Genomic DNA, 27,100 nt, shown 5'->3' on the forward strand with positions numbered 1-27,100 from the left:
CCCGCGGATTCCCTTGCCCAAAGCGTCGAAGGGGTCCTCGGGCGGATTTTCCCCACACCAGCTTTTCGTTTGGCGCGAGCGAGCTGCTCAACGTCGGCAACTTGCGTCGCCGCCCACGCCCCAAGCCAGACTTAAGACCCAACACCTCTCGCGCGCCTCCTCCAGCCCACACCTCCCCTCTGTTTCTCCCCTCTCTCCAGCCCCGACCCCTCCGACACCACTCAATCGCCCGCCAGCCATGTCGGGAGCTCTCGCGCCGCAGTTCGTGCACGGCGTGTACATTCCCTCCGCCCTCTTGATCGTCGGCACCGCCATTATCAACAAGCAATGGGTTCCCTTCGCCGTCGTCATTGCCGCTCTGCTCGGCGGCTGGAAGGTCTACAGTAACCGTACGCCTCCTAACCTCCCTCTCCATGAAAACCTCAATCGTCCACGCGCGCGCACAAGCTCGCGCTCCGAAATCGGTCCCAAAAAAACAACCACCACAAAGCTGACGATCAATTGCTACTGTACAGAATCCCGCAAGGTGCTCAAGCCCGATGTCTTCCAGGACTTTGAGCTCAAGGAGAAGACCATCCTCTCGCACAACACCGCCATGTAAGCTCTTCTTACCCCAACGCCCCGCGCCTAGCCGCGCCCCTCCACCAAATCGAACCACTTTCCCACCAACCACCCTCCCGGCCCTCCCCCGCCAAACCAGCCAAACTAACCCGCGCGCCAAACCCACAGCTACCGCTTCGCCCTCCCGCGCCCGACCGATATCCTCGGGTTGCCCATCGGCCAACACATCAGCATCGCAGCGACTTTGCCAGGGCAGCCCAAAGAAGTCGTGCGGTCCTACACGCCCATCTCATCCGACCTGGACTTGGGGCGGGTCGACCTGCTGATCAAGTCGTACCCGACGGGCAACATCTCCAAGCACGTGGCGGGGCTCGCCATCGGCGACAGCATCAAGGTGCGGGGACCCAAGGGCGCCATGGTCTACTCGCCCAACATGGTGCGCCATTTCGGCATGATCGCGGGCGGCACCGGCATCACGCCCATGCTGCAGATCGTCAAGGCCATCCACCGCGGCCGCGCCGCAGGCGACCGGACGGAAGTGGATCTTATTTTTGCGAATGTCAATCCTGATGATATCTTGCTGAGGGAGGATCTGGATGCGCTTGTTGCCAAGGACGACGGCATCCGCGTCCACTACGTCCTGAACAACCCGCCCGAGGGCTGGACCGGCGGCGTCGGCTTCGTGACTGCCGATATGATCAAGGTGCGTTTTCTTATTTTTTTTTCCCCTTTTCCCCCTTCTCGTTTGCTGCTTTCCGATTGAAAAGCCGTGTGATTTTTTTTTTCTTGGCTTGTTTTGCGGAATTGTTGAAGGCGTGCAATGTGTCGCTAACGCGCTCTACCACCACCACCAAAGGCCAAGCTTCCCGCCCCTGCAAAGGACGTCAAGATCCTCATCTGCGGCCCCCCTCCCATGGTCAGCGCCATGAAGAAGGCCGCCGAGTCCCTGGGCTACGACAAGGCCAGGCCCGTCAGCAAGCTCGAGGACCAGGTCTTCTGCTTCTAAGCTAGCTCAGTGCCGCCACTGGTTTTTGTTTGTGTTGTTGGGGGAAAACGCAAACTAGGAGCGATCCGGTCGTCAGGAATGCCATGGGCCGCGCCGTTGCGAAGAAGCGTCAAGAAACCTTTTTTTCCCTACCCTCAAATTCGAGAGAACGAGGGCAAACTCGTTACCAATTGGACGGTAGTTTCGATGAGCTCCCGCAGAAGAGACGCGCGCCCTGGGCATGCATGTGTCGTTGGCGGTTCCGGCGCATCAGAGGGCATATATATCATCACACATAGACGTAAAGTGAGCAGCCTGAGGGGTCAAAACATGACGAAATTAAGACAGCAGCAGCAGGAGTGAGGAGAAGCAGATATCCAAATCTTTTTTGTTTCTTTGCATTTCTTGCATGCGAGGTTTTCTTTAAAATAAAAATAAAAATATAAACTGGCGACGCCCGCGAAAGCGTCCCATGGTGGTTGGTTGATGGTGATGAAGTAAGTGTAATGATAACAACAACAACAACAACAACAAGATAAAAAGGTGTCGAGTTTCGAGCTCGTCATTTCGAGTTGGAGGAATCGATGATTGATTGCCCCTTTTCGCTTCGCTTCTTGCCCTCGGTCGGAGAAGTCGTGAGAAGTCATAACTCGTATTAAAACAAAGACTGGTATGGTATATGATGTGAATATCTTCGCTGGCTAAAATGCGTACAAAGAAAAATAAACGCGGGGGGCAAGGAAGGAGAGAGGAGGAAATAGGAAAAAGGAGAAAGAAATTTAAAAAAGAGGCCTTCTTCGATTTTGAGGGAGGGAGAGAGAGAGTAGACGAAAAGCCATCGAAAGGGAGAACAACGTCCGTGAAAGGGAAGCAGCTGGAAATCGGCGGTTGGTGTCAAGCATTTCTGAGGGGAGGGAGGAGGGAAGAAGAAGAAGAAGAGAGGGGAGCGCGGTGGGTGGTGGTGTGGTGGTAGTGGTGGTGGTGTGGCTTGGAAAATAACTCGGGGGTGTCGATTTTTGCAGTATTACCGCAGGTCTTCTTCTTTCGGGGACGCTTTTCTTCGCGATGTCATTTGCGTATGTTTGGGTGGTCGTCTCTCGTTCCCAATCGATTGCAGCTCTTTTTTTTTTCTTCGCTTCCCTTTCTCTACTCTCATATTCTCTCTTCCTTTTCTCCTCGTTTGATATACTCGTCGTCATCTTCAGTCCTTTCGAATAAAATTCCGTGCGTGTCGTTCTCATTGCTGAAAAATCTTCTCTGCTTGCGCTCATGGACAAAATATCCTTTGGTGGAATGGTAAAGAGGGCTGCTGCTTCTCGAGACGAATGTAGGCATCGGATCGCCTCGGGAAGGGCAGTATTTGGAGAAGTAAAGGGGGAGTTTGGTCATGGAAGTGAAAAAAAGAATTGGTTAGAAGTTGAAGGAGACATTGCCTTTTTTCCTCGGAGCGTGATTTGGGGGTAGTCCACCGGGAGGTTTGGCGACTGTGGTTTTGGTTCTCTTTTCCCTTGCAAAAAGGCAGCTTTTCACCCTAAAGGCACACGACCAATCCAAGTCTCCCACCCGGAATCATTGCGAGTTTCACGGGGCCCGGATGGGAGGCTTGGATTGCTGAATCTGGGTAATGACGTCCTGCGTCTGGGTGTGCGATGGTTTCCCATGCCGCTTTCGCACTCGTGAAAGCACTTGCTTCGTTTTTCATTTCTGCCTTTTCCAAGTGCTTTCACAGCATGCTTACAGGTCGTGTCACTGGCCGTCGGGATGGCGCTCAGCTGAACAGCTTGACCTTCAAGAAGGACGGGCGGCGGCACCTCTCGCAACCGACGTGGGTGGCCACGGTGACGGTGGTCGTGCCGTTGGCGGTTTCGGTGGTCTGGGTGTGGGCATGGCGGTTGGGGCAGCCCAGCGTCGGCCGGCGCGGTCTTGATGACGTAAGAGGAGACGAGGTTTCTTCGACGGCAACGGACGAAGCGCTGGCTTCCTTTAATTGTCAGAAGTCCTGCACGCCCGTCTCGCCGGTGATGCGGGGGGTGGCGGGGCCCGAGTGGATCCAGCTGGGCTCCTCCTCGTCGAAGTACTGCTCCTGGGTGTCGCGCTCCTCCTCCTGGACGTCGTCCCACTCCTCGCTCTCGTCGACCTCCTCGTAGCAGAAGTCCGGGTCGTCGCCGCGCAGGAAGCGCTGGCCCATGTCGTCGCGCCACCGCGCGAGGCCCTCCTCCTTGGTCTTGATCTCGTCGTCGCTGTCGTCGTCGATGGCCAGGATCTCGCCGTTGGGCCCGCGGCGGACGGCAATGGACGAGGCGTCGGGGTTGTGCAGGGCCTGCAGCTTGGCCTCGGAGCGCAGCAGATCGGCCTCGAGCACGCCCGAGTAGCCCTTCGCGCGGCCCTCGGCCTCTCGCTCGGCCGGCGTCTGGAAGCGGCGCACCAGGCGGTCGTACAGCAGGGGGTCGGCAAGCTCGAGCCCCGACGAAAAGTACTCCGGATGGGTGTCGAGATAGCGCTTGCGGCGGTTCTTGACGCGGATGCGGTGGGCGCGGGCGGCGGCGTCGTCGTCCTGGTGCTTGTGGTCCGTAGGGGCGCTGGCGGGCGCGGCGAAATTGCGCGACGACGGAGGCTCGCTTGCGGCATCGATCTGCGGTGCGGTGGGCTCCTCGACGTGCATGCTGGATTGGCCGGCGGGGCCGAGGAAAGGCATTGGGGGGGAGGAAAGGAAATGGGCGAACGAGCGACGGGGCGGTGGGTGGGATGATTCGGGGTGCGGCGGGAGAGCGGCGGGCTTTTGCAAGAAAAACGAGAGACGGCGGACCGGTGAGGAGCAGAAGCGTGTCGAAGTGAAGTGGCGCGTGGAGCAGCTCTGGCGACCGAAACGGGCAAATGACGCCCATCCGCTGCTCGCGTGCGGCAGACCCTGCGGCAGCCCTGGCTGGTGGGGCGAAGGCAGCGTTTCACCCATCGCAGCCCTGCAACCACGCGCTGCACGGCGCAGCACGACGACAGCCATGCCCGCCGCAACCCAGCGCCTCGCCGCCGCGCTGAAGTCCGTCGGCACCTTCTTCGTCTACTTCTACCGCATCCTCTGCTGCCGTCTCTAGCAGCCTCCGGCCCCCTGCGACGTCCATGCCCACCACGCGCCCGTGAGCGCCCTCGCATCGCATTGCCACACCCGCTGCAGAGCGCCAGCTGTCCCGTTCGCGTCTCTCATTTTGTCGTTCCCGCCGTCGCCAATCACCACCCACCCTTCGCAACGTCAACCCACTCACCACCCACTGCCGGCGCTGGTTCGCCCCTGCACTTCGACTGCCGCAACCCCTGAGCCAATCCCACGCACGCCATGTCCGACAAGTCCTCGGCCCGCGCGCCCCCTTCGCAGCCGAAGCAGCCCTCGTCGCCTGCCCAATCCGGAAGCCGTGATGCCGCGCGCTCGCCCGTCGCCGCCATCCTCAAGGCCACGGCGCTCATGGCCGCGGCCGGGCTCGCCTCGACCGCCTCGCAGCTCAGCCTGTCGCCCGTCTACGGAAGCATCCCGGCCGCCATCTGGCACCAGAAGAGCTTGATGTTCACCGCTCTGGTTGTCCTCATCAACAAGAACGTCTTCAAGCGCGTCTTCCCGGCCAATGTCCATGTGTGGCTTCCCGTTGTGGCATTCTGGGCCCTCCCGCTCCAGAGCCTTCTTTTCCAGTACAGTTCTGTCCTTGGCCCCGTCTACGGGCCCGTAGTCACCGAGGTCGTCACCTTCTTCCCCTTCCTTCTGTTGTCCCTGTACGCTGCTGTTTCCGCATTGGACGAGGCGCTGGACCTCAGCTTGTTCAGCCGCGGCTTCGCCGAGGGCATTCCGCCGCTGGCGTGTTATACTACTTTCTCCACCGTCGAGAAGTTTGTCGCCGGCGCCCTGCCTGCTTACATGGGCTCCAATGAATTCTTTACCAGATCTGGTCTGCAGCTCTTCGTGGCCGCCGTCTCTGCCGCCGTGGCTCCCTCCAAGTTCCTGGTGCTCGCCCTGCCGGCTGTGCTCCATACCGTTCGCTTCAACCCCCACTTCCCCGGCGCGGCCACCACCGCCGTCTTGAACGAGACGCTCCACGCAAACCAGTACACGCTCCTGGACCGCGTGGAGTCCCTGACCGGCTACGTCTCCGTCATCGAGAGCCACGAGAACCAGTTCCGCCTCCTGCGCTGCGACCACAGCCTGCTGGGCGGCGAGTGGCTCGTGAGCCCGCAGCGCGCCGGACAGACGCAACCGGAGACCATCTACACCGTCTTCACCATGCTGGAGGCGGTGCGCCTCGTCGTCACGGGCGCCGTCAACGAGCAGCGCCGCGACTCGGCCAAGAGCGCGCTCAACATCGGGCTGGGCATCGGCACCGCGCCGGCGGCGCTGATCAAGCACGGCATCAACACCACCATCGTCGAGCTCGACCCGGCCGTGCACGCCATGGCGACCAAGCACTTCGCGCTGCCGCCCCGGCACACGGCCGTGCTGCGCGACGCCGTCGGCTACGTGGCCGAGACGGCGGCGCGCGCGCCCGCCAGCTTCGACTACATCATCCACGACGTCTTCACCGGCGGCGCCGAGCCCGCCGCCCTCTTCACCCTCGACTTCCTCGCCGGCCTAAAGACACTGCTACGCCCCGACGGCGTCGTCGCCGTCAACTACGCCGGCGACCTGCGCCTCGCCTCGACCCGCCTCGTCCTCAACACCATCCACGCCGTCTTCCCCTCGTGCCGCATCTTCCGCGACCAGGCCGCTGACGAGACCGAAGACCCCGACGCCATGGACTTCATCAACATGATCGTCTTCTGCCGCCCCGTCGCCACACCCATCACGTTCCGCCAGCCCGCCGACGCAGACTTCCTCGGCTCCGTCGTCCGCCGCCGCACCCTGTACCCCGCCAAGGAGCTCGAGGTCAAGTTCACGCCCGACGCCGACGCGCAGCTGCTCACGCCCGAGACCATTCCGGTCCTGGAGAAGGGCCATCGCGAGAGCGCCGTTAGCCATTGGCGCATCATGCGCACCGTGCTGCCGGATAAGATCTGGGAACTTTGGTGAAAGAAGAAAGATCCCGCTTTGGGTCTTTCAATTGATGAGGGATGTGACGGTGAGGAATTCTTGGGAGTCGGTTGGGCCGCCGTGGTTTTTGGGGCTTTTTTTGCGCTGCTGCCGCGGTTGGCCGCCGGCGTTCTGATGATTACGTTCCTTGTTGATATAGAAATTTTTTTGGGAGGTCTGTGTACTACTAAAAAAAGACTTTTTGTTTTTCGGATTGTTTGGCTTTGTTTCTTGAATGTAACATATTGCATGTAGTTCGGAAATTTGGGAGGGGGAAAGAAGTCTTCGTACTGAGAGCATTCTTACTCGTATGGCGTGGCGAGGATGGATTCGCCCCGCCTCATCGTCTGTTTCCGACGTGATAACTGGGGCCACAGCAGGCGACGGAAGAATCGAGCCCAGTCCTCTGAACTCCATCGACGACGCCACCACTCTTCCTACATTAGTAGTTGGATTCAAGATCTAGACATGACTGTAAGTTTTGAATTCGTATTTACGTTTAGATCTTGTATTTGCCTACCTACCGCACCTATGTAAAGTTTCAGATGCGGGTGGACCAATCTCCTTTCGTCGCCCGCTGTCGGACGTTCTGATGTTTGGCACCGAGGGGGTATAAGGTCACTTCGCTTTTTCGACAATTGCGGAAACGCCAGACCTGATAGCACGGGGAGGAGAGCGAACTGACTTGGTTGTAGAAGTCAGCCGGTAGACGTGAGCGAACGCGCGATGTAAACCGCAAAGCCGTTTTGGGAACGCTTTCGGAATGTCTCGAGACTTTTTGAGGCTGATGGGAGGAAATGGGTGGCAGAAGTGGAGGGGAAGAGGCACGAAGAATGCCCCCCAGTATCAGGCCATCGTCGGTGTACTTCGTTCGCCAAGGCAGATTGCTTTGCATGTCGGAAGCCGCGACGGAAAGAAGTCCTCGAGATGACTTACGGTTGCCACCAGTGAGGAGGGACTGTGGAAGGCGTAGATACAACTACGCCGAGCTTTTCGGAAGAAAGCAAGTCAACGTCCCGGGCGAGGCCCGTCACGGATACCTCGACCATTTGGCTCACGGTATTGCTGCCGCAGCAGCAGTTGACGAGGAAATCGAAGAGGTCAAGGAGGCCGGGGGACTGTCTGTCTAGGTCGCCGACGATCAAGGTCGAGAACGAATTCCCGCATGAGCGATTCAGAGGTTTCGTGCGGTGCAAAAAAGGAGTAAAAAGGCAAAAAAGATGATATGTCACCGCCCGAGAATCGAACTCAAGGTCCTCACCCAACCGCTACCAACCCGATACAGGCTATGCCCAGGCCTTACTTGATACGTCAGGAGCCGCTCTACCACTGAGCTAGCGATGATGAAAGGGGACGAGGTTTTGGCGACTTATATACCCACAGCCATGTCAACGAGATCTCCCGACGCACCAATGCACCTTCACTCGTAGCCAACCAGTCGCCTGCCAAATCAGCCAAAATGCTTGTCTTCAAGGTCCGCCCTCCCTCCCGCCATCCTCCCGTGCCACACAGCCACCTTAACCATGCTGCCAGTCCCTCGTTCCCCCGGCTTCCGGCCGCGCGAGGACCGCCACGGCGATGAACGCGCGCCGACGACGGCCAGGTCGAACAGCATGCGCACCCACAGCCATGAGCGCAGCCACTTGGGCGCGCGCCAACCGACCGTGTCGAACACCAAAACCACACCATGCAAAACGCAACGGAATCCGTGTCTCTGTCCTACCGCCAGCTCCCTCGCATCCGCGCGTCATCGCCAGCCGGTCACCACCATAGTCCTCGAGCCCCCCCTCCCCTTGCGCGGCCAGCCATGTGCACCCCGAGCTACGTACCGCTGGAAGCCGGCCGCACAAGACTTTGTTGTCGATTATGGCCAACCACCCTCATCGCCACGGCGGCATCGCAGGCGAGAGGCTTTGTGGTGTCTGTCTGCTGTGTAAATTCCCATTCGTCGTAGCGCTCGCTCAGCAAGGCATCAGCCATCCTGCCACCCGTGTTCGTGATGATCGAGGCCATTCACCCACACACAAACGCCGTCGTTAACGCGGGGGTGCGGTGCCCCAGGCCAAAATCCGTGGTTCGGTGTCGACCACCGCCTGCGCGGCAAAGCGTTCGGCGCGCACACGTACGTCGTCTAGCGGGGAGAGTTGAACGTGCCGCCACCCACCGTCATACATGAGGCGAGAGCAGCCACGCGTCGGCGGGCTGAACAAGTGGTAAGAGACAAAACGACGGTATATATTTTTTTTTACTGTGACGCGCGCCCTAGTGCCGATTTGATCACGACGCCAGCGGCGCCCGAGTCCGTCCCGTCCCCGTCTGCGCGCTGGCGCTCATGCTCGGCCCCCGCTGCCGCCTTCGCGGTAGACCGGCCAGCAGTACTTGTACGCCAGTCAGCGGGGCTTCGGGAACCCTCCTCCCACAATGGACGATCTCTACGGCGTCTTTGAGCATCGTGTGGTTGACGGAAGATGCAGATCAGCATCGAGGAGTGTCGCCGGATATATGTCGTACACGCCAGCGGACCTTGTATTCATCCCAGCATGATGGCGTGGTGCGGTGGGTGACGCTTGATCATTGCAAGGAGCAGTGCGAGGAAAGGCAGACGGCCCATTTAAGCTTGCGTACCTACGCACGGTTTGGGCCAGGACAGCCGGGCGTCCAGAGCGTCACGGGAAAGCTATCCACGGACGATGCAGAGCTTTCGCTCTGAACAGCCATGCCATATATATAATCCGTGTCCGCGGCAGAACGAATGGGATGCAGGGTCACATCAGCGTTGTTCAGCAACTCTGCTGCTAATGCCTCAGCCTGATCCTGATCTGGAGTTGTGAATCTCCAGCTTCCCCTCTCTGAAATGCGTGGACGAGAGGGGTTCCAAGGTCCGCCGGAGAAATTGGCCCCGGGCACCACCGGAAAGCCGATGGCTTCGGTGGCATGGCGGGCAGAGGACCGTCAACGAGATAGAAAACCCGGAGATGTATAGATGATGAAAACTTGAACGTTAAGTTCTTATAGCCCGGCCCGATCTTTATCATCCCCACTTGACGCCACGATAAAAGAAAGGGTTCATAGCATTAACTTATCTATTCACTCGTTCCATGTTGTTCTTTTGGGCATCGTACGCCTCTTGCAGCGATTCTCTGCTCCGGCTGATGCCCGCCTGCGACAGCTTCTCGAGTAGCTTACGCACCTCGGTTCCGGTCCCCTCGTCTTTGGTGTCCTCGAGCCTGCTCAGTGCTTTGTCCATACGCGTTCCTTGCCGTTCCAAGGTAGCGTCGATTTCGGAAAACGCCTGCGCCGCCAACTTCGCTGTCCTGCGGTCCCTGGTAAACCGGCTGAAACGATCATTGTCCCGGTTCGCGCGGCCGCCGTATAGCAGGTGATTGCCAGTTGCTTTCGGCAGTCAAGAACGAAAAAGGAGGAGCCTTTCCACTCACCGATCAAGCGAAACTTATATGCCGCTGACCGACGCACGCGCAAACACACACACCAGCACTCAACTCGTTAGACCAACAGCTTGAGTTTCATACCAATTGCCTCCTCCGGTACCGTTTCAATCTGTTAGCTGAAAGGAAACGACAATCGACACACCCCTACCAGCCGCCAGTCCTTCACTACCACCACCTCCTCCTCCTCCAAGCTGCCGTGCCCAGCGCCCGTGGTTTGGCCCTGAAGAAGAACCGCGTTGAGGAGTCAGGAGTGCCATCGGCTGGCCGGGCATCGCTTAAACGTACCTACCTACACTGTGGGGGAGGATTCGGCTGACTTCGCCATCGGTCGAAGAACAAACAAACAGACAGGTGGTCCTGTGCGAACCCGGACGGCAAAGCACTGGCGATGTGTATATAACACCGTGCCGTAGGCAGTAGTAGTTATCCTCAACGGCGTTCGCTTATATCACACACACTCTGCAACAAGCTCTATAACACCACATCAACACCATGTTTCCGCCGTCATTTTCAACGCCCTCGGGGGCGGGTGGTATCAACGAGTCGTTTCACGGCCATCTTCGTTTTGACAACCTCATGTACAACCGGTAGCGGTCTCTGTCTCCGAAGTGTAGTTTGCCGAGAGTCTTGTGACGAATCTACACATCTACTTCCTGATCACTTCTTCGCCCATCCACAAAGAAAGCCTGTTCAAGTCCACGCCCGTGGGCCATGTCCAGCTACTTGCTTTAACCACCCACGCATAAAGGGCGGATAACCATACATCTACCTTCGCATCTTTCATTCAGTTTCACGCATGACAAGAAGATTTCTAGACAGGGTATCGTTCGCTGGATTGGATTTCTCTACATAAACCGGGCAACACTCGTTCCGGGGGGGTTTTTTTTTTTTTTTGTAGTGTTTATGTTGGGGGTGAGGCCCAGAGGAGCACAAGAAGTCTGTCAACAACTCCCTACTCCTCCTCGGACCACTCCGAGGAGTCGGAGTCGTCGACAAACTCCTCGTACTCCTCGGGCCTCACCTCCCGGTTCCTCCTCTCCCACTCCCTGTCCCACTCCTCCTGGTCCACCGGGGAGGGGCTCCCCTCCACCTCCACCTCCACCACCACCGTTCCCTCCTCTTCCTCCCCGCTCTCTCCCTCCTCTTCCGAGGGAGGAGCAACACCGCCCTCCAGCCCCCCCACAAACTCCCTCGCCCTCTCCTGCTTCTCCAGCTGGAGAACCACCTTCTCCAGCTGGAGAAGCCTCTCCTCCAGCGACCCCACCCGGGCATCCTTCTCCTCCTTCTCAGCCAGCACCTGCTGGCGCAGCACCGCGTTCTCGGCCTCCAACCGGCCAACCCGCGCGAGCAGGTCTTCCGCCGGCTGCTGCGCCAGCAGCTGCTGTTGAGAAGGAGGAGAAGGATCCTCCTTCTCCTTCTCCTTCTTCTCCTTCTTCTTCTTCTTCTCCTTCTTCTCCTTCTTCTCCCCCTCCTTCTCCCCCTCCCCCGCTGCCTCCAGCAGCCCCTCCACCTCCGACCCGAGAGGGGAGACCAGAGGAGGCAGCTGCTGGCGCCTGCCTCCTTCGCCCTGGTCTCCCTCTCCCTCCTCCACACCACACTCCGCCAGCAGCATCCTCGCCCTCTCCCAGTCCTCCTCGTTGACGACGCCCTGGACAGCCGGGGCGGCAGTGACGGGCACCCTGCCCTTGCACGTGTTCTTCTGGTGCCTGGCCAAGTTGGCCTTCTTGGTGAACTGCTGGTTGCAGTTCGGGCACCCGAACACCACCGCCTCCGACTGTCCGGAGGCGACACCCCCCGCCACCACCGACGAAGCACGCGACTGGCTGGGAGCAGCCTGTTGCTGCTTCTTCTTGGGGGGTGCCGCCTCGGGCGCGTCCTCCTCCGGCCCCGCCGCCGCCTTCCTCTTCTTCTGCCCCGAAGGGCCGACCGAAGGGCCGACCGGCTTCTGCTGCTGCTGCTGCTGCTTCTGTTGCTGTTGCTGTTGCTGTTGCTGCTGCTGCTGCTGCTTCTTCTTCTTCTTCGGCGGCGGGGCCGGAGCCTCCTGGGCCTCCTCCTCGGCCTCCTCCCTCTTCCTCTTCTTCTGGGCCGCGCCGCCCACAAGTGCAGCCGGGACCGCCGGGACCACCGGGGGTGCCTGCTGCAACCCCTGCCGCTGGGGAGCAGCAGCCCCGGTCTTGCCCTTTGGGCCCTGCTTGCACTTGCTCTCCCAATGCAGGGTCATGGAACGTTTTTGTTTGAACCATTGGCCGCAGCCACCCATGCAAGGGAAGGGACGGGCATCCCCGCCGTGCGCCTCTCTGACGTGGTTCATCATCGCCAGTTCAGAGAGAAACTGCGACTCCGGCTTGTCGCCGGCCGGGTCGCAGTGTGCGCAGAACGACGGCTTGCCGAGGATGCCCGGGGCGGCGCGGCGGATGAACTGCTGACGCAGTTGTTCAATCCGAGTCTGTGACAGGGATTCGGACTGGGTCTGAAGAGGAAGGGAGGAGGCCTGTGACTGTGACCGTGACCGTGATCGTGTCTGGGGCTGAGGGGGAAGGGTGGGGTACTGGGCCTGGGACGGGGCCACAGCCACAGGCTGGGAGGAGGAGGCCCTTGGGGCTTGGACTGGCTGGAACTTGGAGCCAGTCCCGGTGCACACGTTCTTGTCTGTGTGCTTGTTCATGGCCTGCTTGCCTGTGAAGGTCGCGCCGCAGCCATGCGGGCAAGCGTAGGGCTTCAGGCCGGGGTGATTGTCCTTGACGTGCTTGAACAACATGACTTCTGATGGGCAAGTGGTGTCACAGTGAGGACACTCCGTCATCTTGCCCGAGCGGTGACCGAGGGCGGGGGCTCCTTTCGGCATGGTTGTGAGTGAGCTGAAGAATGGTGGTGACTCGAATCGACTATGGCGTGTCGGTATGGATGTGTTGGCGCCTCAAGAGAATAGCTCGGTGGATTGGTCGACTGTTGTCGGTACCGGTGTGATGAATGCTTCAGCGGAAGCCGGTGGTTAGAGGAAATGGGTGACTCGGTTCGACTATCGTGTGTCGGTGTGGATGTGTTGACGCCTCAAGGATGGAAAAGCTCGGTGGCTGGATGGATGTGGTCGACTCGTATCGGTACCGGTGTAATGAATGCTTCGGTGGAAGCCGGTGGTTAGAGGAAATGGGTGACTCGGTTCGACTACCGTGTGTCGGTGTGGATGTGTTGACGCCTCAAGGATGGAAAAGCTCGGTGGCTGGATGGATGTGGTCGACTCGTGTCGGTACCGGTGAAATGCTTCGGTGAAGCTGGTGAGCTGGAGAAAATGGGTGACTCGGGTGCAAAGACGGTCGACTGGTGTCGGTACCTGGTGTTATGGATGGATGCTTCGGAAGCTGGCGAGCTGGAGAAAACTGGTGACGCGGGTTCGAAGAAGGTCGACTGGTGTCGGTACCTGGTGTTATGGATGGATGCTTCGGCGGAAGCTGGAGTGAGGTGAACAAGGTCGGTGACTTCAAAGCAGCGAAAAGCTGTCGCGCGTCCGTGAGTGTGTGAATGCTTCGACGGAAGCTTGTGTTAGATCTTCGAGGATGAGTGACTCGGGATGGAGCAGTCTGGAGCGCGTCGTCGGACGTGTTTCGCTGTTGCTGTTGGAGAGAGCGCGTGTTGTCAGGACGTCGGGCTTGAGCTGCGACAAAAGCAGACGATCGGACACGGGAAGACGAGCGTGACGCGAAGCTGGATGCTGTGCGTGGGTATCGTGAAGCGCGCTTCTCCAAAAGGCTATGCGAGCTGCGGTGAATGTAGGCGACGGGAAACGTGAAGCTCGCGTCGGAAGTGGTGGTAGAGGGATGGAGGTTGGAAGCTGAGGAGCTGGTGAAGGCTTCGGGGCGGGTTGTGAATGTAAAGCTCCGTGAATAGGAAAACTCTGCCGCCAGATGTGCTGCCTGCTTGCTATTGTCAGAAGCGGCAGCAAGAACAGAGGCAGGGTGAAGACAAACCGTTCGACGTGGTGGATGATCCGCTGAAGCGCGCGCGATGAGCGACTACTCGAGGCTGTCTCGTAGAGCTGTTCGGGATTGAACGTGCGGAGCTTCAGAAAGTCTGATCGAAGGTTGGCACCAGCGAAGAGTTGGATGAAGAGTCGGACGGGTTGCGCAGAAAATGCGCAGTGTTGTGTTTTCCTTGTGGGCTCGCGGCCGCGGCAGGAGCGCTGTGCGTCACAACTGACCACCGGGGAAGGAGCGCCTCACCCTCACCCCGCGTCCGCTTGCGCAATCTGAGAATCATGGTATTATTTGCATCTATTACTAGAGAAACTCAGCTGGAGACAAGATTTGGCTTCCGCCTCCGGTGCCCTCCGCCCAATGCTTATTATCCTGGACCATCTTCAGTCGAATCCAATATCCGGACTCAGATACGACCTCTGAAACGTAAAAACACGTTCAGATCTTGAATTCAACTACTCATGATTTACCGCCCTATCCATGGGAGGGCCAATTTCTGCTGTCACCCGCTGCACATATAGCTACCTCAGCAAAGTAAGCCCCCAGGTTCCACATATGCTCTACCCCGAGCCCGCAGCTCCCTAGTCCCCCGTCAAATCAATGCTGATTCTGCGAAGTTTCTTGTCGTTGGAGGAGCGGGAGTGTGTGATTGCCGTCGAGCTCCGCGTAGGGACGGTCATGTTGTCCTTGTAATCCTCCCGCTGTGGTCCGTCCGGCTCTTTCTTCATGTCCGTCGCTTGCAGCGCCGGGCTAGAGGGTCTGGCGCGCTTCAGACTGGGGCGCGCGGCTGGGATCTGTAGAGCGGGCAAAACACCCGTAGTGTCTTGCAGATGGGGAAGGTCCTTCGGTCGAGGTCAGACAAACAAGCGCCCGCAGGTACGACCATGAGGAGACTTACCAGAAAAGAGCACCTCGCAGGGTGGAAAAAGCAGTACGCACAGGGCCGCGGACGGATCACGCCGTCTTTTCCAACAACTGGCCGAGCTGATACGCGGCATTCGTGACCCAGCTTTTTGCAGTGGCTACAGGCTAGAATTGCCGTCATGCCCGCATGCGTCTCCATAGCCCATCCTACCTCTGACCGTTTCTGCTTCTCTCGTTCTGACAATCTTTCCCATTCTTCCAGCGGGACCGACCACCATTGCCCCAGGCGCCGTGGACGGCGAACGTAGCGCTTCGTGGGGTTGGTCGCGTCGTCAGGACTATTTTTGGTTTTGGCGGCTGGTGTACTCTTGCTGACGCTCTCAATAGGTTGTACGTGCTGTGGCGTGTTGTTGGTCTTATTGCTGACTCCCCCGGTAGGTTCGTCCACCTCGTCTTCACTTTCCGAACCGAGGTCTATGATGATCGTCTTTTGCGCTGAGTTCTTGAACATTGGCTTGTCAGAGTGGTCTTCCTTCTCGATAGTGTCCGTAGAAAGTACTTCAGGCTCGGGCTGAGGGTGAGCTGCGCTCCCACGATGAGGCTCCGGGGGAAAACAAGCGGACGGGCGAAAGAACTGAGCCTCCTGCTCACGATGCCGGAGGACCAGCTCATGCTCCTCTATCCGGTTCTGAGCTACAAGCTTATGGTATTCTTCCACAGCCTCGGCGAAGCTCGAACCTTGACAGTGATTGTGCTGCACATGCTGAGCGGAAAGTTGCGGTGCCTGCGGTGTATCGGCTGCCTCACACGGCTGCAATTGAGCCGCGGGGCCACACCCCATATTAGCGATTGTCTGCGCGGGTGACACCGCCATTTTCAGCGGAAGCATTGTCAATTTTCTGCGACATGAAGGTGTTAGTGAAGGACACTAGGGTACCAAGGACCCATAAATAATTTTGTATCTGCCAGTAATGTTGGTAGATAATACAAATTATACGGTTTTACCTACAAGGATGATGGTATATTGCATCAGCCGTTTTTAGAACCGTAATTCTCGTATGCGTTTCCAGCGCTTGTGCTCTTTTTACAGCGAAACCATTAATATACCACCAAATCATATGGGTTTACCACAAAAAGCAGAATTGCGACTTAATAACATAGTAAAATCTATATTCTAAGGTTATAGAAAGCTCGGCCAGGTACTAAAGGACAATGGCACCGAAGGAGAAACGCTAATTTACCCGGCAGATTAATCTTTACATATAATAAATCCGTAGATTTAGGCATAAGAGTCGTTTAAGACGCATGGTATTAATTAAATATATAGGTGGGCGATAGAGAATAGTTCCATTTTTTATAGGCAATTACTACTAATATACGAAAGGTTCTCCTAATAAGAAAACCTAGCATTCTAAAGCAACGAGATCGGTTCTAATTTAGTATAACGAATGGTAGAGCATAAAGAAGTATTTTCTTACGCCCTCTTCGCCCTACTACTCTTGCGCGTAGCCCTCTTCGCCGTCTTCTTCTTTATAGGCGGTTTCTATTCGCTCTTACTAGTCTATTCTTTATAAATAGACTGTTTCTTCGTCTTCTTCGCCGCCTTCTTCTTTATAGGCGGCTTCTATTCGCTCTTATTCTATTTATCTTACTCTTTAACAACGTTCTTGCGCTTTCTTTATACCTGCTACTACTACTACTACTACTGCTACTTCTACTCCTCGCGAGTAGCGATACGTATAGCGGCATCGCGCTTAAGCTATTTATCGTAAGCCCTCTTAATAGCAGCCTACTACTTCTTCGCCTTACTAGCCTACGACTTCTACGACTACTACTAAGAGTCTTTTAGCTTATCGGTAGGCCTACGAGCCCTACTACTATTCTTAAAGAGTAGTAGTAAAGGTATTAGTATATTTAGAAGTGCCTCGTAGGCCTTAGCGGTAATACTTATAAACCCGTTATTGCTCTTAGATGTCTTACTCTTCTCGTTAAACGTATCGGCGCCGTTATTCGAAGAATACTCTACTAAAATAGACTGTTTTTAGTAGGGTTTCCCCGCGATTCTAGCCTTCTTTAGTTTCGTAATAGGCATCGAGAGGCGAACGCGATTCGCCTCGCTACGAGATAATCTAATAGCGTTCTCTAGCATAGCAATAATTACCTAGTTATCTTTAAACATCTATAGAAAGTTAAATTAAGGCTAATTCGTAAATTGCTTAATTATTTTACTCTATTTCTTAGGGGGTATATTCTTTTAGAGGGTAGAGCAAATAGTATTCGTCTTCTTAGCTATCTTTTAAGAACCCTTATCGATAGTACGACGCGCGAAGCGCCTAAGGGCCCTTATATTACGAGTAAGGGCGAGATAGGTGGCCTTATCTATCTAGATAAGAACGTTCTTCTAGAGTAGCTTACCCTTATAAGGCCTAACGATAAGGCCGTTAGAATCGAATTTCTCTATAAAGATAGATGGGTAATAACGATATACCGCGGCCTTTCTAAATATTCGTATATTTTTATAGTAAATGTAGAAGAACTAGCGTTCTTTTATATCTCTTAACATCGATTAGGTGGTACACGAGACCCTATAAGAGACCCTATTAAGATAAAATCTTAATATATTATTATTAGAGTGTTATACGTATTTAGAATAACCTCTTACTACTTTAAACCGTTTATCGCACTCTTCTAAAGATGCCCTACGAGCGTATAATACGTGCGCGTAAGAAGGCGTAGATAGATTTAGTACTAGGTCCTTCGCTACTATTCTAATATATACGCCTTCGCATAGCCTAAAACGACGACTATAATAATACTATCTAGAACTACGAACACCCGTCGCTTAATAATCTTAACTTACTAAGCGGGTCTAAATGTATTTACGAGAAAGAGAATAGCTTAGATAACGATTCTAGAGTAAGTATTAATCGTTAGAGTAGTAAACGGCTAGAGAAGCTATTCGACGGTAAAGCTTAGCGTGCTACGAGTTCGCAATTCTTATATAATTTACTAATAAAATTAGAATAGATACTATATAACGAAGAAACTACGGTCTTCTATACTATTTATAAAAGAACTCTCGTGCTAGATAGATAGAACTTCGCCGCCTCTTGCTAGAAGTAAAGCTATTATCGCAAAGAAAAGATATAGAGAGGCTTTAAAAGGTTATAGACATTTATCTAACCCTTATCGACTGCTATAAGAATAGCTATATAGTATATATTAGTTTATTTACTGACGATAAGCGCTGTAGGCACTGCTATAAGAAACGATATTATCTAGAAACCCGATAGCCTCGCCGTATCTATAAGTATATATCTATTATACTACGATTAAAGGGATACTACCGCTCCGTAGAGTAAGTAGATATATTAAAGAACTATTCGAAGCTTAAATAAGGCGTCTAGAGTAGTATAATATTATATAAACTATAATAGTAGGGTTTACTTTAGCAGGTCTTAGATATCGCTTTATAGCTATTTCTCGACGGCATAGCTCTTACCATCGATAGATATACCTATAGTAGCACCCTAGTCGTACTTACTATACTTAATCTTTCTTCGAAGCTTCGTTTTAAGCGTAATAACACTCTTATAGTGTGTGTTATACCCGGCCTAAGAAAGTATAAGAACCTAAATAGCTATCTATAGCTACTAATCGAAAAGCTACGAGTGTTAAAGTTCTTCTTAGGTGTTAAGGCCTAGAACGCCTCTACTAAGACCTTTTTCCGCTTACGAGCTATTCTATCGCTTATAATAGATAACGGGCCTACTATTACGAATATTATAAGTATAAAGACCTCGGGTAATGTTATTATACCATGTAGATACTATAGAGTAAGGTTAGAACGGTATATTAATAATAACTACTATTACTCTCTTAGCACGAATCTTAGGCCTGCCTAGAGAAAGCATCTAAGGGCTAATATTAAAGATTTAACGATTACCGGGCCGGCCCTTATAAGATTACTAGGTAAGAAGATATTATAAGAAAGGGCGTATTAGTTTTATATTATTCTCGTGTTTTTACTAGTAAAAAAGCCCGTGTACGCGCGTTATTTCCTCGTAGATATATTAGTTAATAATTACTAGTAGATATTAAGCGAAGATCGTACCTTCTTAGGCTCCGATTCTTATACTTCCCGCGGAGCTTTCCGATTAATACTATATATAATATACTTCTAAACCTATCTAAATTGCTCTAGGGCCTCTAGAGTAACTCTAAGAACACTCCGAAGAACTAAGAGAGTGCTAGATATAACTCTTAGGCCGTTAATAACTACCTTCTAAGGCCTAAATAACTATCGGCGATATTAGCTATCTATAAAACTCTAAGATCGACCTTTCTACGCTTACTAGTAGATGCCCTACCACGAGACGTTATTAAACACTAGAAGAGCTTTAAAGTAGCTAAATAGTAGGCCTAGTTAATCTTATAGGGCCCTTCGTGCCTTACTAGACTTCTTAAAGAACGACCCTATAACTATCTATTACTATTAAGTAAGATCTTCTCTCTATGCTCGTAGAGAGATATATCTTAATACTAGATTAGCGATATTAGAACTTACTACGAAGAGTTCGTATAGAAATACTAGTAAATCTACTATAATAACGATAATAAGCGTCTTTTCTCTTATATCTTATAGGTTTATAGCCTCTTATACCTCGCAAATGCTATATAGAACTATAGTTCTACTCGTTACTAGTAGTAATACCCGTTTAAACGCCTCTATAGTAAAACGAAGCGACTCGCCCGTAATAAAGTAATACTAGATGTTAATATAGTAAATAAGATATTTAGAAAGAAGTATAAAGGCCTTTTAGACCTCTTTAACTCTAAAGAGAAGAAATAATAGTATATATTAACTATCTAGCCTAAGATAACGGGTCGAATACCCTTCCGATCGATAATCCCTCGCGATCTTCGGCGATTAGCCTAGGCACTTTAATACTATATAATCGCTAGTATAGATAAAGATATATAGGTACGTAGATTCGCTAAGAGCGTTACTAGATTTAAGACCTACTAGGTCTCTAAAGATATTCTACTATTTAGAAGTAAGCGATCGTAACGTAACTACTTAAATAACCGCGATAATAGTAGAATCTGCTATAATAGCTTATCTAGTGCTATTTAGTACGCCTAAGTTTAGTACTATTTAGTTATTCCCGGCTGTAGCCACTACGCTGCTATAGAAAACCTCGAAGATATACAAACGAGTATAAATATAACCGGTCTACTAATAGCAGCGAATGCGAATAGCGGCGGGCGTAAGGGTTTTTACTTAGTAAGCGATATCGTGTGCCCTATTAGTATTATAACGCATACGAATAGTATAGAAGATAAGATAAATATAGTAGTCGGTTCTATTATACGCTTATTATAGTAGGTAGTCGTTAGGGTAGTGTTTAGGAGGGGGGGAGGAAGAAGAAAGAAGGGGAAGAGTCGCTCGATCTAGTAGTAGTAATCGATCGGAAGGGCTACTACGCGGATCGCTACCCGCATAGCTGCGTATATTATAACGTATATAAGTATTAGTTTTACTAATAATATAGATGTTATTGCCATAAGATCTCGTGTATTTACCGTATAAAATTGTGAGAACGCCTTAAATTACGTAGTAATTACCGCATTAATAACTGGATTAGCCGTATTTAAAGTGGTAAACGGAGACTGGATTAAACAGCATAAAATGCGACGAATCCAACCCCACTTTGGTACCCTAGTGGGAGAATCTGCGCGGGAGTTCCGACACGTACCCATAGAGCGTCGGCCCGTAGCTACGGCAAGACGCCAGAGATGTAGTGTTCGAAGGCCATGCGACGAAGAGGATGAAGAGGTAATGATCCGGCCGGTAGATGTTTTTTCGAGGCGTCCGGAGGTCAGGTGGAGCCGCCGGACCCTGAACGGCGCTAGCGTGAGCAAGACGGAAGGCGCTCTCTTGACGGCCATATCCAGATCACAGCACCAGAAATCGCGCGAGCCCAAAACACCTGACGAACCTTGTGACTCGACGATCCGCCGTCAGATTGACGGGAGTCTGACAATGCTTTGATACGGAACTCCAAGGGCCAACTTCATTCGTCACCCGCTGGGGTGCTCTTTCAGCCTTGGAACAATGCACATGTCCAGTGAAATCAGCGTCTTTGTTTCACGACATTGTAATTGGCTCTGTATGTCACTGAAACTCTTTGTAGGGGGCGCACTATTCTGGAGGGAATGTCGTGCAGGTTGAAAGTGAGGAGCTGTCGTCGATTCCGACACGTGCGCGACCCGACGATCGCCGGCGCCCCTCGACCGCTCCTCTGGAAAGACCCCAACTAACGCCGCTCGCTTTGCTAGCAAAAGATCCTGACAGACCCGACCGTTACAATTCATCAACAGGACATAATAATACACAAAATTCTCCCACCCGTCGCTCTATTGCGCTTCTTCAATGACGTCCTTCCCATCTTGATCATTACTCCTCGACGCATCCTTCGCCGTATGCGGCCGCAAGCCCATTTCAATATCCGTCGAGCTCGACGCCGAGTCCTTCCTCGCCGTTCCCCGCGACCGTCCCGAGCCTGCAAGAAGAACCATATCAGCGCACGATTTCCACACCGGGGAGCAGCAGCAGCAGCAGCACACTCACGGAGCACGTCAGCATCCGGCGAAACCACCAACTCCTGTTCCGACGCCCCAAAGACGTCGACGAACGGGCTCTTGCTCAACCTGCGCACAGCCTTGCTACCACCGCCGCCGCCACCCTCTCCGTCGTCTCGCCTAATTCCCCCCGCCGACCGGTGCCAGATCTGCAGACTCTGGGTGCTGCCGGGGCCGCTGCCGCCGCTCCCGCCACGGTTGGCGCTGCCGAGCGAGCACAGGTCGACGACGGCGCGGAGCAGGCGCTGCAGGCTGTTCTTCAGCGCGGGAACGGACGCGCAGATGGCGCCCAGACACGCCTCGACGTGGGTGAGGGCGAAGGCCCAGCGCGCGCCCCAAGTGACGTCGTACGTCTCGTAGAAGACGTGGTGCAGCTGCACCGTGCGCATGATGCCGCCCGCGCAAGTGCTTTTTCGAAGTTCGTCGCGGTCAGAAGGAATTTGCTCCATCAGCGAAGAGGGGGGAGGGGGGTTTCGGCTGAAAACAAGAAGAAAAAGACTCACAAGATGCCCAGCCCGAAGACGAAACACAGCGCGAACTTCGACCGCTTCGAGATCCGCAGGTCCCAGAACAGCGCCATGGGCAGCGTGCACGCGATGAAGTCCTGCAGGGCGCTCAGCGCGCCGGCGGTGACTTGCTTGGCGCCCTCGTTGATGCAGTGCCATTGATGCGTCGCAGTCCACAGCGGGTTGGCCTTGTTCCAGTAGGCGCTGGCCGGGGTGCACTCGAAGGGGATAGCGAGGCTGAAGGAAAGTGTGTACAAGGCGATGAAGGCGATGTTGACGTTGATGATGGCGCGGAACCACGGCTTGACGTCGCCGAGGCGCCGGTAGAAGAGCAGGATCGAGATCTTGATCAGGCCGCAGGAGGAGAGGGAGAGGATGGATATGGAGAGGACGAGCTTGTTTGGTTAGTGGAAGGAAGGCGACGCGCAACATCTCTGTGGCCATACGGGGGGCAGGTGTGCTGGCTCACCTTTCTGCTTGGCACGATCATATCCAGGGTCAGGTCCCACGTGTGGCGGTCGAAGCCGTACAGTTGTTCTGCTGCACGTCTGCTCAGATCTACTTGCCGTTTTCGCCGAGAATGCGGTTCCTTACCGAGGATCGTGCATATGCCGAGTCCAGCCAACGGAAACTTCTTGGATTAGTGCCCGTCGACGGTGTATGCAGGATGACGGAACATACAAGGGAAGCCACAATCAGGACATCGTCAAGACCAGCGTTATGCCTAACGCACGCGCGGTCGTATATTCTAAAGAAAACAATGACGAAGGCGATGGGCGTCAGAACGAGACTAACGATGGTGAGAGAGTGGTCGGCGCGGATGCCGTGAGGGAATGCGTCCGTCTGCCAAGCCGCGATCAGCTCCGGTGGAGCGACTACGCCGCCCGGCATGGTGCTTTCGCGAGGAAGAAACCTGTTCTCGGTTCGAGGTCAAACGAGACGAGGAGTCTACATTTGAAAGGAAAAGGGATCCGAGGCGCTGCCCCAGCGTCGACGCCGCCCACCATCAGCTGGGGAGGTCCCCTTACTATAACCATTTTTCAGGACCGCCGCTCAGTATTGATTTCCGGTGGGCTGGGAGGTGCTGAAGTGTGAACGGCGTGCGCCGCGTCGCTGCTCTCACCATTTTGGCCCAAAGCGGGATGGCAATACCCAAAGTCTATTCAGCAGGATTCCGAGCTAAAGGTCCTAGCGTGAAATTTGTTCCTTTTTTTGTTTAGTGCGCAGGAGTTTATCGGCCGGCATGGGCCTATAAAATCATCTAGATAACACCGCCTGGGTTTCCTTATCCTCCGCGGGGGCCCATTGGCCATCCCAAGCCGCGTGTACTGCACTGTAGTCTCTGCAAAAACGGCGCTTGTTGCGGGTACGAGGGCGAACCGGAGGACCAGAACACGGCCGCTAAGCGGATAAGAGGATAGCTCTGGTGTTGGTTCCAGCGGACGGCACGGCTCACCCGCAACCTTCCTATGGGCGTTGCTAGCGCGCTGCCTTTGAAACGGCAAGAAATTAAGCTACCCGTCGACTTTTAGCGGCAATGCCGGCATTCGTTGCCGCGCCTTCTTCCTTTTTCAACACCATGCATCCACCCCAGTGCACCTTGTTATTCTTCACACCACTACCATGCAATCCAGCCCCTTTTCGCAGCAGCTGAAGAAGATCGTTTCCACGGAACCGAGGTGAGAATGCCCGATCAAGTAAGGGCAGCAGTTGTCTTCCCGTGCCAACTGATTTCCAGCGCCTTACCGCAGATCCATCAGATTTATCCTGTCGACAAGGGTCTCCGCCAGGAGCCTTCCAGTACTCCGGATTCCACGACCGCTCTGATGTCAGCGAGACTCTCCGTCACAAACAACGTCGAAGCATCTGCCCCTCTCAGTCCGAACCAACTATTCACTGTGTTGAAACCTTGATGGATCGACCCGCGAAGGGGCTTCACAGCCTAAGCATGTTGGCTCGAATGCACCCACCAGCTCTACTATTTCTGGCCATGGTCGGAAAGTTGCGCCATGCACAGCCCCCGAGCTTTAAGGATGAGACACATGTTCGTCGGAAGTAAGTGGTTAAGAGCTGTTAATTTGTTTCCGTCGACAAGTGCCGGATTCGTCACCTGTGCTCGCACGAAACCTGTCTGCGACGCTGCAGTGAAGCACGGCCACGTACAGCGCAGGGTCTGGGGAGCGTCGGAAACAAGCGGAGATACTTGCAGCAGACGGCTAGAGAGAAGCTGGTTCTCCAAGGCAAGCCGCGGTTTTGACCTGTTGTGCCGCCAAATCGAGTATAAACCCCCGACCGAGGCTTCCAGCGGTCAATTTGAACACTTCAAGCACATCAAGATGTTGTATCACCTGCGCATCGGTGGATGAGCAGCTTTCTCAGCCGACTTGGCATCTCGAAATGGTAAGCACTGTTTAGCTGGTAGACTTGGCCACGATGCTTGGCGTGGTGTAGTACTGTTACCTCCCAATCCTGGTTAGCGCTGACATGGCCCATGCACAAAAACGCTCCCGTCATTCTCAACACCACGGCCGCTATCACGACATATTGGATGCGATTTCAAAGTTAGTCATTCGACATATGATACTGTTCGTCTGTCTATATAGCTTCTGGAACAGGTGAGCGGAAGTGGCATGGCTGTGAAGTAGACGGGGCAGCCATCATCGTCGGACCGCGCAGTCTGAAGTGATGGGCTCCGCCGCTATCGGATGAGCTTACTCGGTAGATTGCGGCCACGAACTCCTCGAAAGAATGAGCCAGCAAGACACTCACTGCAGGACACCCAAGCCCTTCCATATCCCGTCAAACCTACCATCTTCCTCACACGGGCAACAGTTGAACCTCCATCCATCCAGCACAATCACCCCACCTTCGCCCCCTCCGGCACCACATCCACCCGGTCGTCCGCCCTCCCATCCCCCTCCGCCTCCCTCTCCACGCCCTCCACCACCACCGCCTTCGCCTCCGTCAGCGGCCCGGAATACGACTTCCTCCCCGTCGTCACCCACGTGGCCGCCGCAATGACCATAACCACGCCCACCGCCGCAGACGTATAATTCATATTCTCCCTCCCGACCGGCTCCACCGTCGGGAAGTTAAACGTCACGACCGCAAACGCCAAATACACGAACCCCACCACATTCGCCGCCAGCCCGCCCCAGCGTCCGAGATCGTAACACGGCGCCGGGGGCACCTCCCTCTCCCCACCGAATAACCGCATCCAGATCCGCACGCCCAGCGGGATCGCGTAACTCACGTAGAAACCCTCCGTCGCGATCGACACGACGGTATTGAACCCCGTCACGGTCCCGAAATAGATCGAGTCGAACGCGGCCTGCGTCACGCCCGTCAGCACGATCGCCGCCACCGGCACGCGCAGCCGCGGGTGCACCCGCCCCAGCGCGCCGGCGCACGGCAGCCCCCCGTCGCGCGCGAACGCGTAGACGGCGCGGCCGCCCTCCGCCACCAGCGAGTTCGCGCACACAAGACCTATCACCGTAATCAGGCTCGTCAACGCGCACGCACCGGCGACGCTTCCCGTCGCGTGCCGGAAAATCGCGATGACGGGGACGCCGGTGGGGCTCGAGGCCGTCGCGGCGACGTCCCCCATGCTGAAGCACAGCGCGACGAGGAACACGAACCCGGTCACGCCGCCGAGCCACACGGACAGCACGATGGCGCGGGGGGCCTGGCGGCGCGCGTCGTGGATCTCCTCCGTCATGTGGGCCGGCGCGTCGTAGCAGCACATGCCGAAGGCGCTCTGCAGGATGCCGAGGATGGCGGCGTAGGGGCGGGGGAAGCCGGTGGCGTTTTGGAAGGTGGAGAAGACGAAGGCGGCGGGTTGTTTTGGGGAGGCGGTGCTGGCGAGGATGGTGGCGGTGCAGGTGAGGAAGGACAACACGTTCCATGCGAGGATGAGGGTGGAGATGCGGTTGAGTAGGTGTGGGAGGTGGATGTTGGAGAGGGTGGCGAGGGCGCAGATGAGGTAGGTGAGGAGGACGGTGTGCCACCGCTGGATGATGTAGGTGGGGTGCGTGAGGTTGGCCATGCCGAGGATGAAGTTGGCGCCTGGGGGGTTGGGAGTGAGGTTAGTTGGGGACTTCGTTGTTGGTGAGCTGGGGGTGCTTACAGATGAAATTGTTTACGGCGCCCATTGCCAGAATGCCCTGGAGGTTGAGTGAGTTGTGTTCGGTTGACTTGACGGATGAGGGACTTACAATCAACATGAACCATCCGCAGACGTACGATAGACCGCGCGCCCATCTCTTCGGAGCGAGGATGAAAACCCATGAATACTGGCCTCCGGCGACTGGGTACGCCGAACACATCTCGGCCATGGAGTAGGCGACAGCAAGAGACACGGCGCAGACCCCCACCCACGACCAGATCATGACCGGGGGGCCGCCTGACTCCACGCCGACGATGAGGACTCCGGAGAGGGCGGTCCAGCATGTCACAATGCTGAAGCTGAACCCGAGCATGCCGACGACGTTGAAAGTCCTCTTCAGCTCTGTCAATTGTTAGTTACCGTCCTCTCAAGCTCAGCGCATACGAACCCTGCTCATATCCAAACGTCTCGAGCACGGCATCGTCTCCGATTCCTTCACTGAAGACCTTGACTTCAGCGCCATTGCTGTCGTCGGTGGATGCAGCCATGGTGCAGTGCGAGTAGTGTCACGAATCAGCAGGTGATTGTGCAGGATGTCGGATTGTTTTGGGGGAGGAGTGCGTCATATAGCGCAGCAACCCTGGCTGTTACGCAGAGGCATTTTTGAAACAGAGGCGGCGAACCCGACGGGACGGCTCAGTGTAGATAGGGTCGTACTGGCGGCCGGGCCGAGACTATTTGCTTGCACCATGCCTTGCTTGGGGATTCCCCGAGGTTGTCCGCAGGAACTAAGTGGTTGGTTAGGTTGCAAAGTGCTTATCTTGTCCTATCAACGCCCGGCGATCGCTGCCGTGACGGTAAGGGTGGGGTGCGTCGCCCGTCCGGCGTTGTCTTAGCCGGTCGTTCACCATTCATCTACCAACCACAGGCGAGGAAATCTCATCAAAAGGTGTCCAAAAAAAAAAAC

At 54.9% G+C, this 27,100-nt stretch overlaps 6 protein-coding genes and 1 non-coding gene across 7 annotated transcripts; 2 read left to right on the top strand and 5 right to left on the bottom strand.

Moving 5' to 3' along the window:
• Positions 1-238: 238 nt before the first annotated feature.
• On the top strand, positions 239-1,567 carry CBR1 (NADH-cytochrome b5 reductase; the record flags this gene model as incomplete). The annotated part of the gene is made up of 4 exons (XM_066778686.1): positions 239-389; positions 516-597; positions 730-1,264; positions 1,418-1,567. The coding sequence occupies 4 exons, from the start codon at positions 239-241 to the stop codon at positions 1,565-1,567; spliced, it is 918 nt and encodes a 305-aa protein (XP_066631123.1).
• Positions 1,568-3,536: 1,969 nt separating this feature from the next.
• SLS55_007266 (uncharacterized protein) lies at positions 3,537-4,208 on the bottom strand (the record flags this gene model as incomplete). Its single annotated transcript, XM_066778687.1, has 1 exon — positions 3,537-4,208. The coding sequence occupies one exon, from the start codon at positions 4,206-4,208 to the stop codon at positions 3,537-3,539; it is 672 nt and encodes a 223-aa protein (XP_066631124.1).
• Positions 4,209-4,877: 669 nt separating this feature from the next.
• Positions 4,878-6,593, top strand: SLS55_007267 (uncharacterized protein; the record flags this gene model as incomplete). The annotated part of the gene is made up of 1 exon (XM_066778688.1): positions 4,878-6,593. One exon carries the CDS (start codon positions 4,878-4,880, stop codon positions 6,591-6,593), a length of 1,716 nt encoding a protein of 571 aa, XP_066631125.1.
• Positions 6,594-7,820: 1,227 nt separating this feature from the next.
• On the bottom strand, positions 7,821-7,937 carry SLS55_007268. The gene has a single exon. It is a non-coding gene; the product is annotated as a tRNA-Val (tRNA).
• A 3,057-nt stretch (positions 7,938-10,994) lies between these two features.
• SLS55_007269 (uncharacterized protein) lies at positions 10,995-12,887 on the bottom strand (the record flags this gene model as incomplete). Its single annotated transcript, XM_066778689.1, has 1 exon — positions 10,995-12,887. The coding sequence occupies one exon, from the start codon at positions 12,885-12,887 to the stop codon at positions 10,995-10,997; it is 1,893 nt and encodes a 630-aa protein (XP_066631126.1).
• Positions 12,888-22,021: 9,134 nt separating this feature from the next.
• SLS55_007270 (uncharacterized protein) lies at positions 22,022-22,919 on the bottom strand (the record flags this gene model as incomplete). The annotated part of the gene is made up of 4 exons (XM_066778690.1): positions 22,022-22,423; positions 22,498-22,568; positions 22,623-22,659; positions 22,710-22,919. The coding sequence occupies 4 exons, from the start codon at positions 22,917-22,919 to the stop codon at positions 22,022-22,024; spliced, it is 720 nt and encodes a 239-aa protein (XP_066631127.1).
• A 1,966-nt stretch (positions 22,920-24,885) lies between these two features.
• On the bottom strand, positions 24,886-26,681 carry SLS55_007271 (uncharacterized protein; the record flags this gene model as incomplete). The annotated part of the gene is made up of 3 exons (XM_066778691.1): positions 24,886-26,093; positions 26,155-26,535; positions 26,582-26,681. The coding sequence occupies 3 exons, from the start codon at positions 26,679-26,681 to the stop codon at positions 24,886-24,888; spliced, it is 1,689 nt and encodes a 562-aa protein (XP_066631128.1).
• Between the last annotated feature and the right edge of the window lie 419 nt (positions 26,682-27,100).

Source organism: Diplodia seriata (genome assembly GCF_021436955.1).
Source record: "Diplodia seriata strain FDS-637 chromosome Unknown scaffold_7, whole genome shotgun sequence".
NCBI classification, from domain to species: Eukaryota; Fungi; Ascomycota; class Dothideomycetes; order Botryosphaeriales; family Botryosphaeriaceae; genus Diplodia; species Diplodia seriata.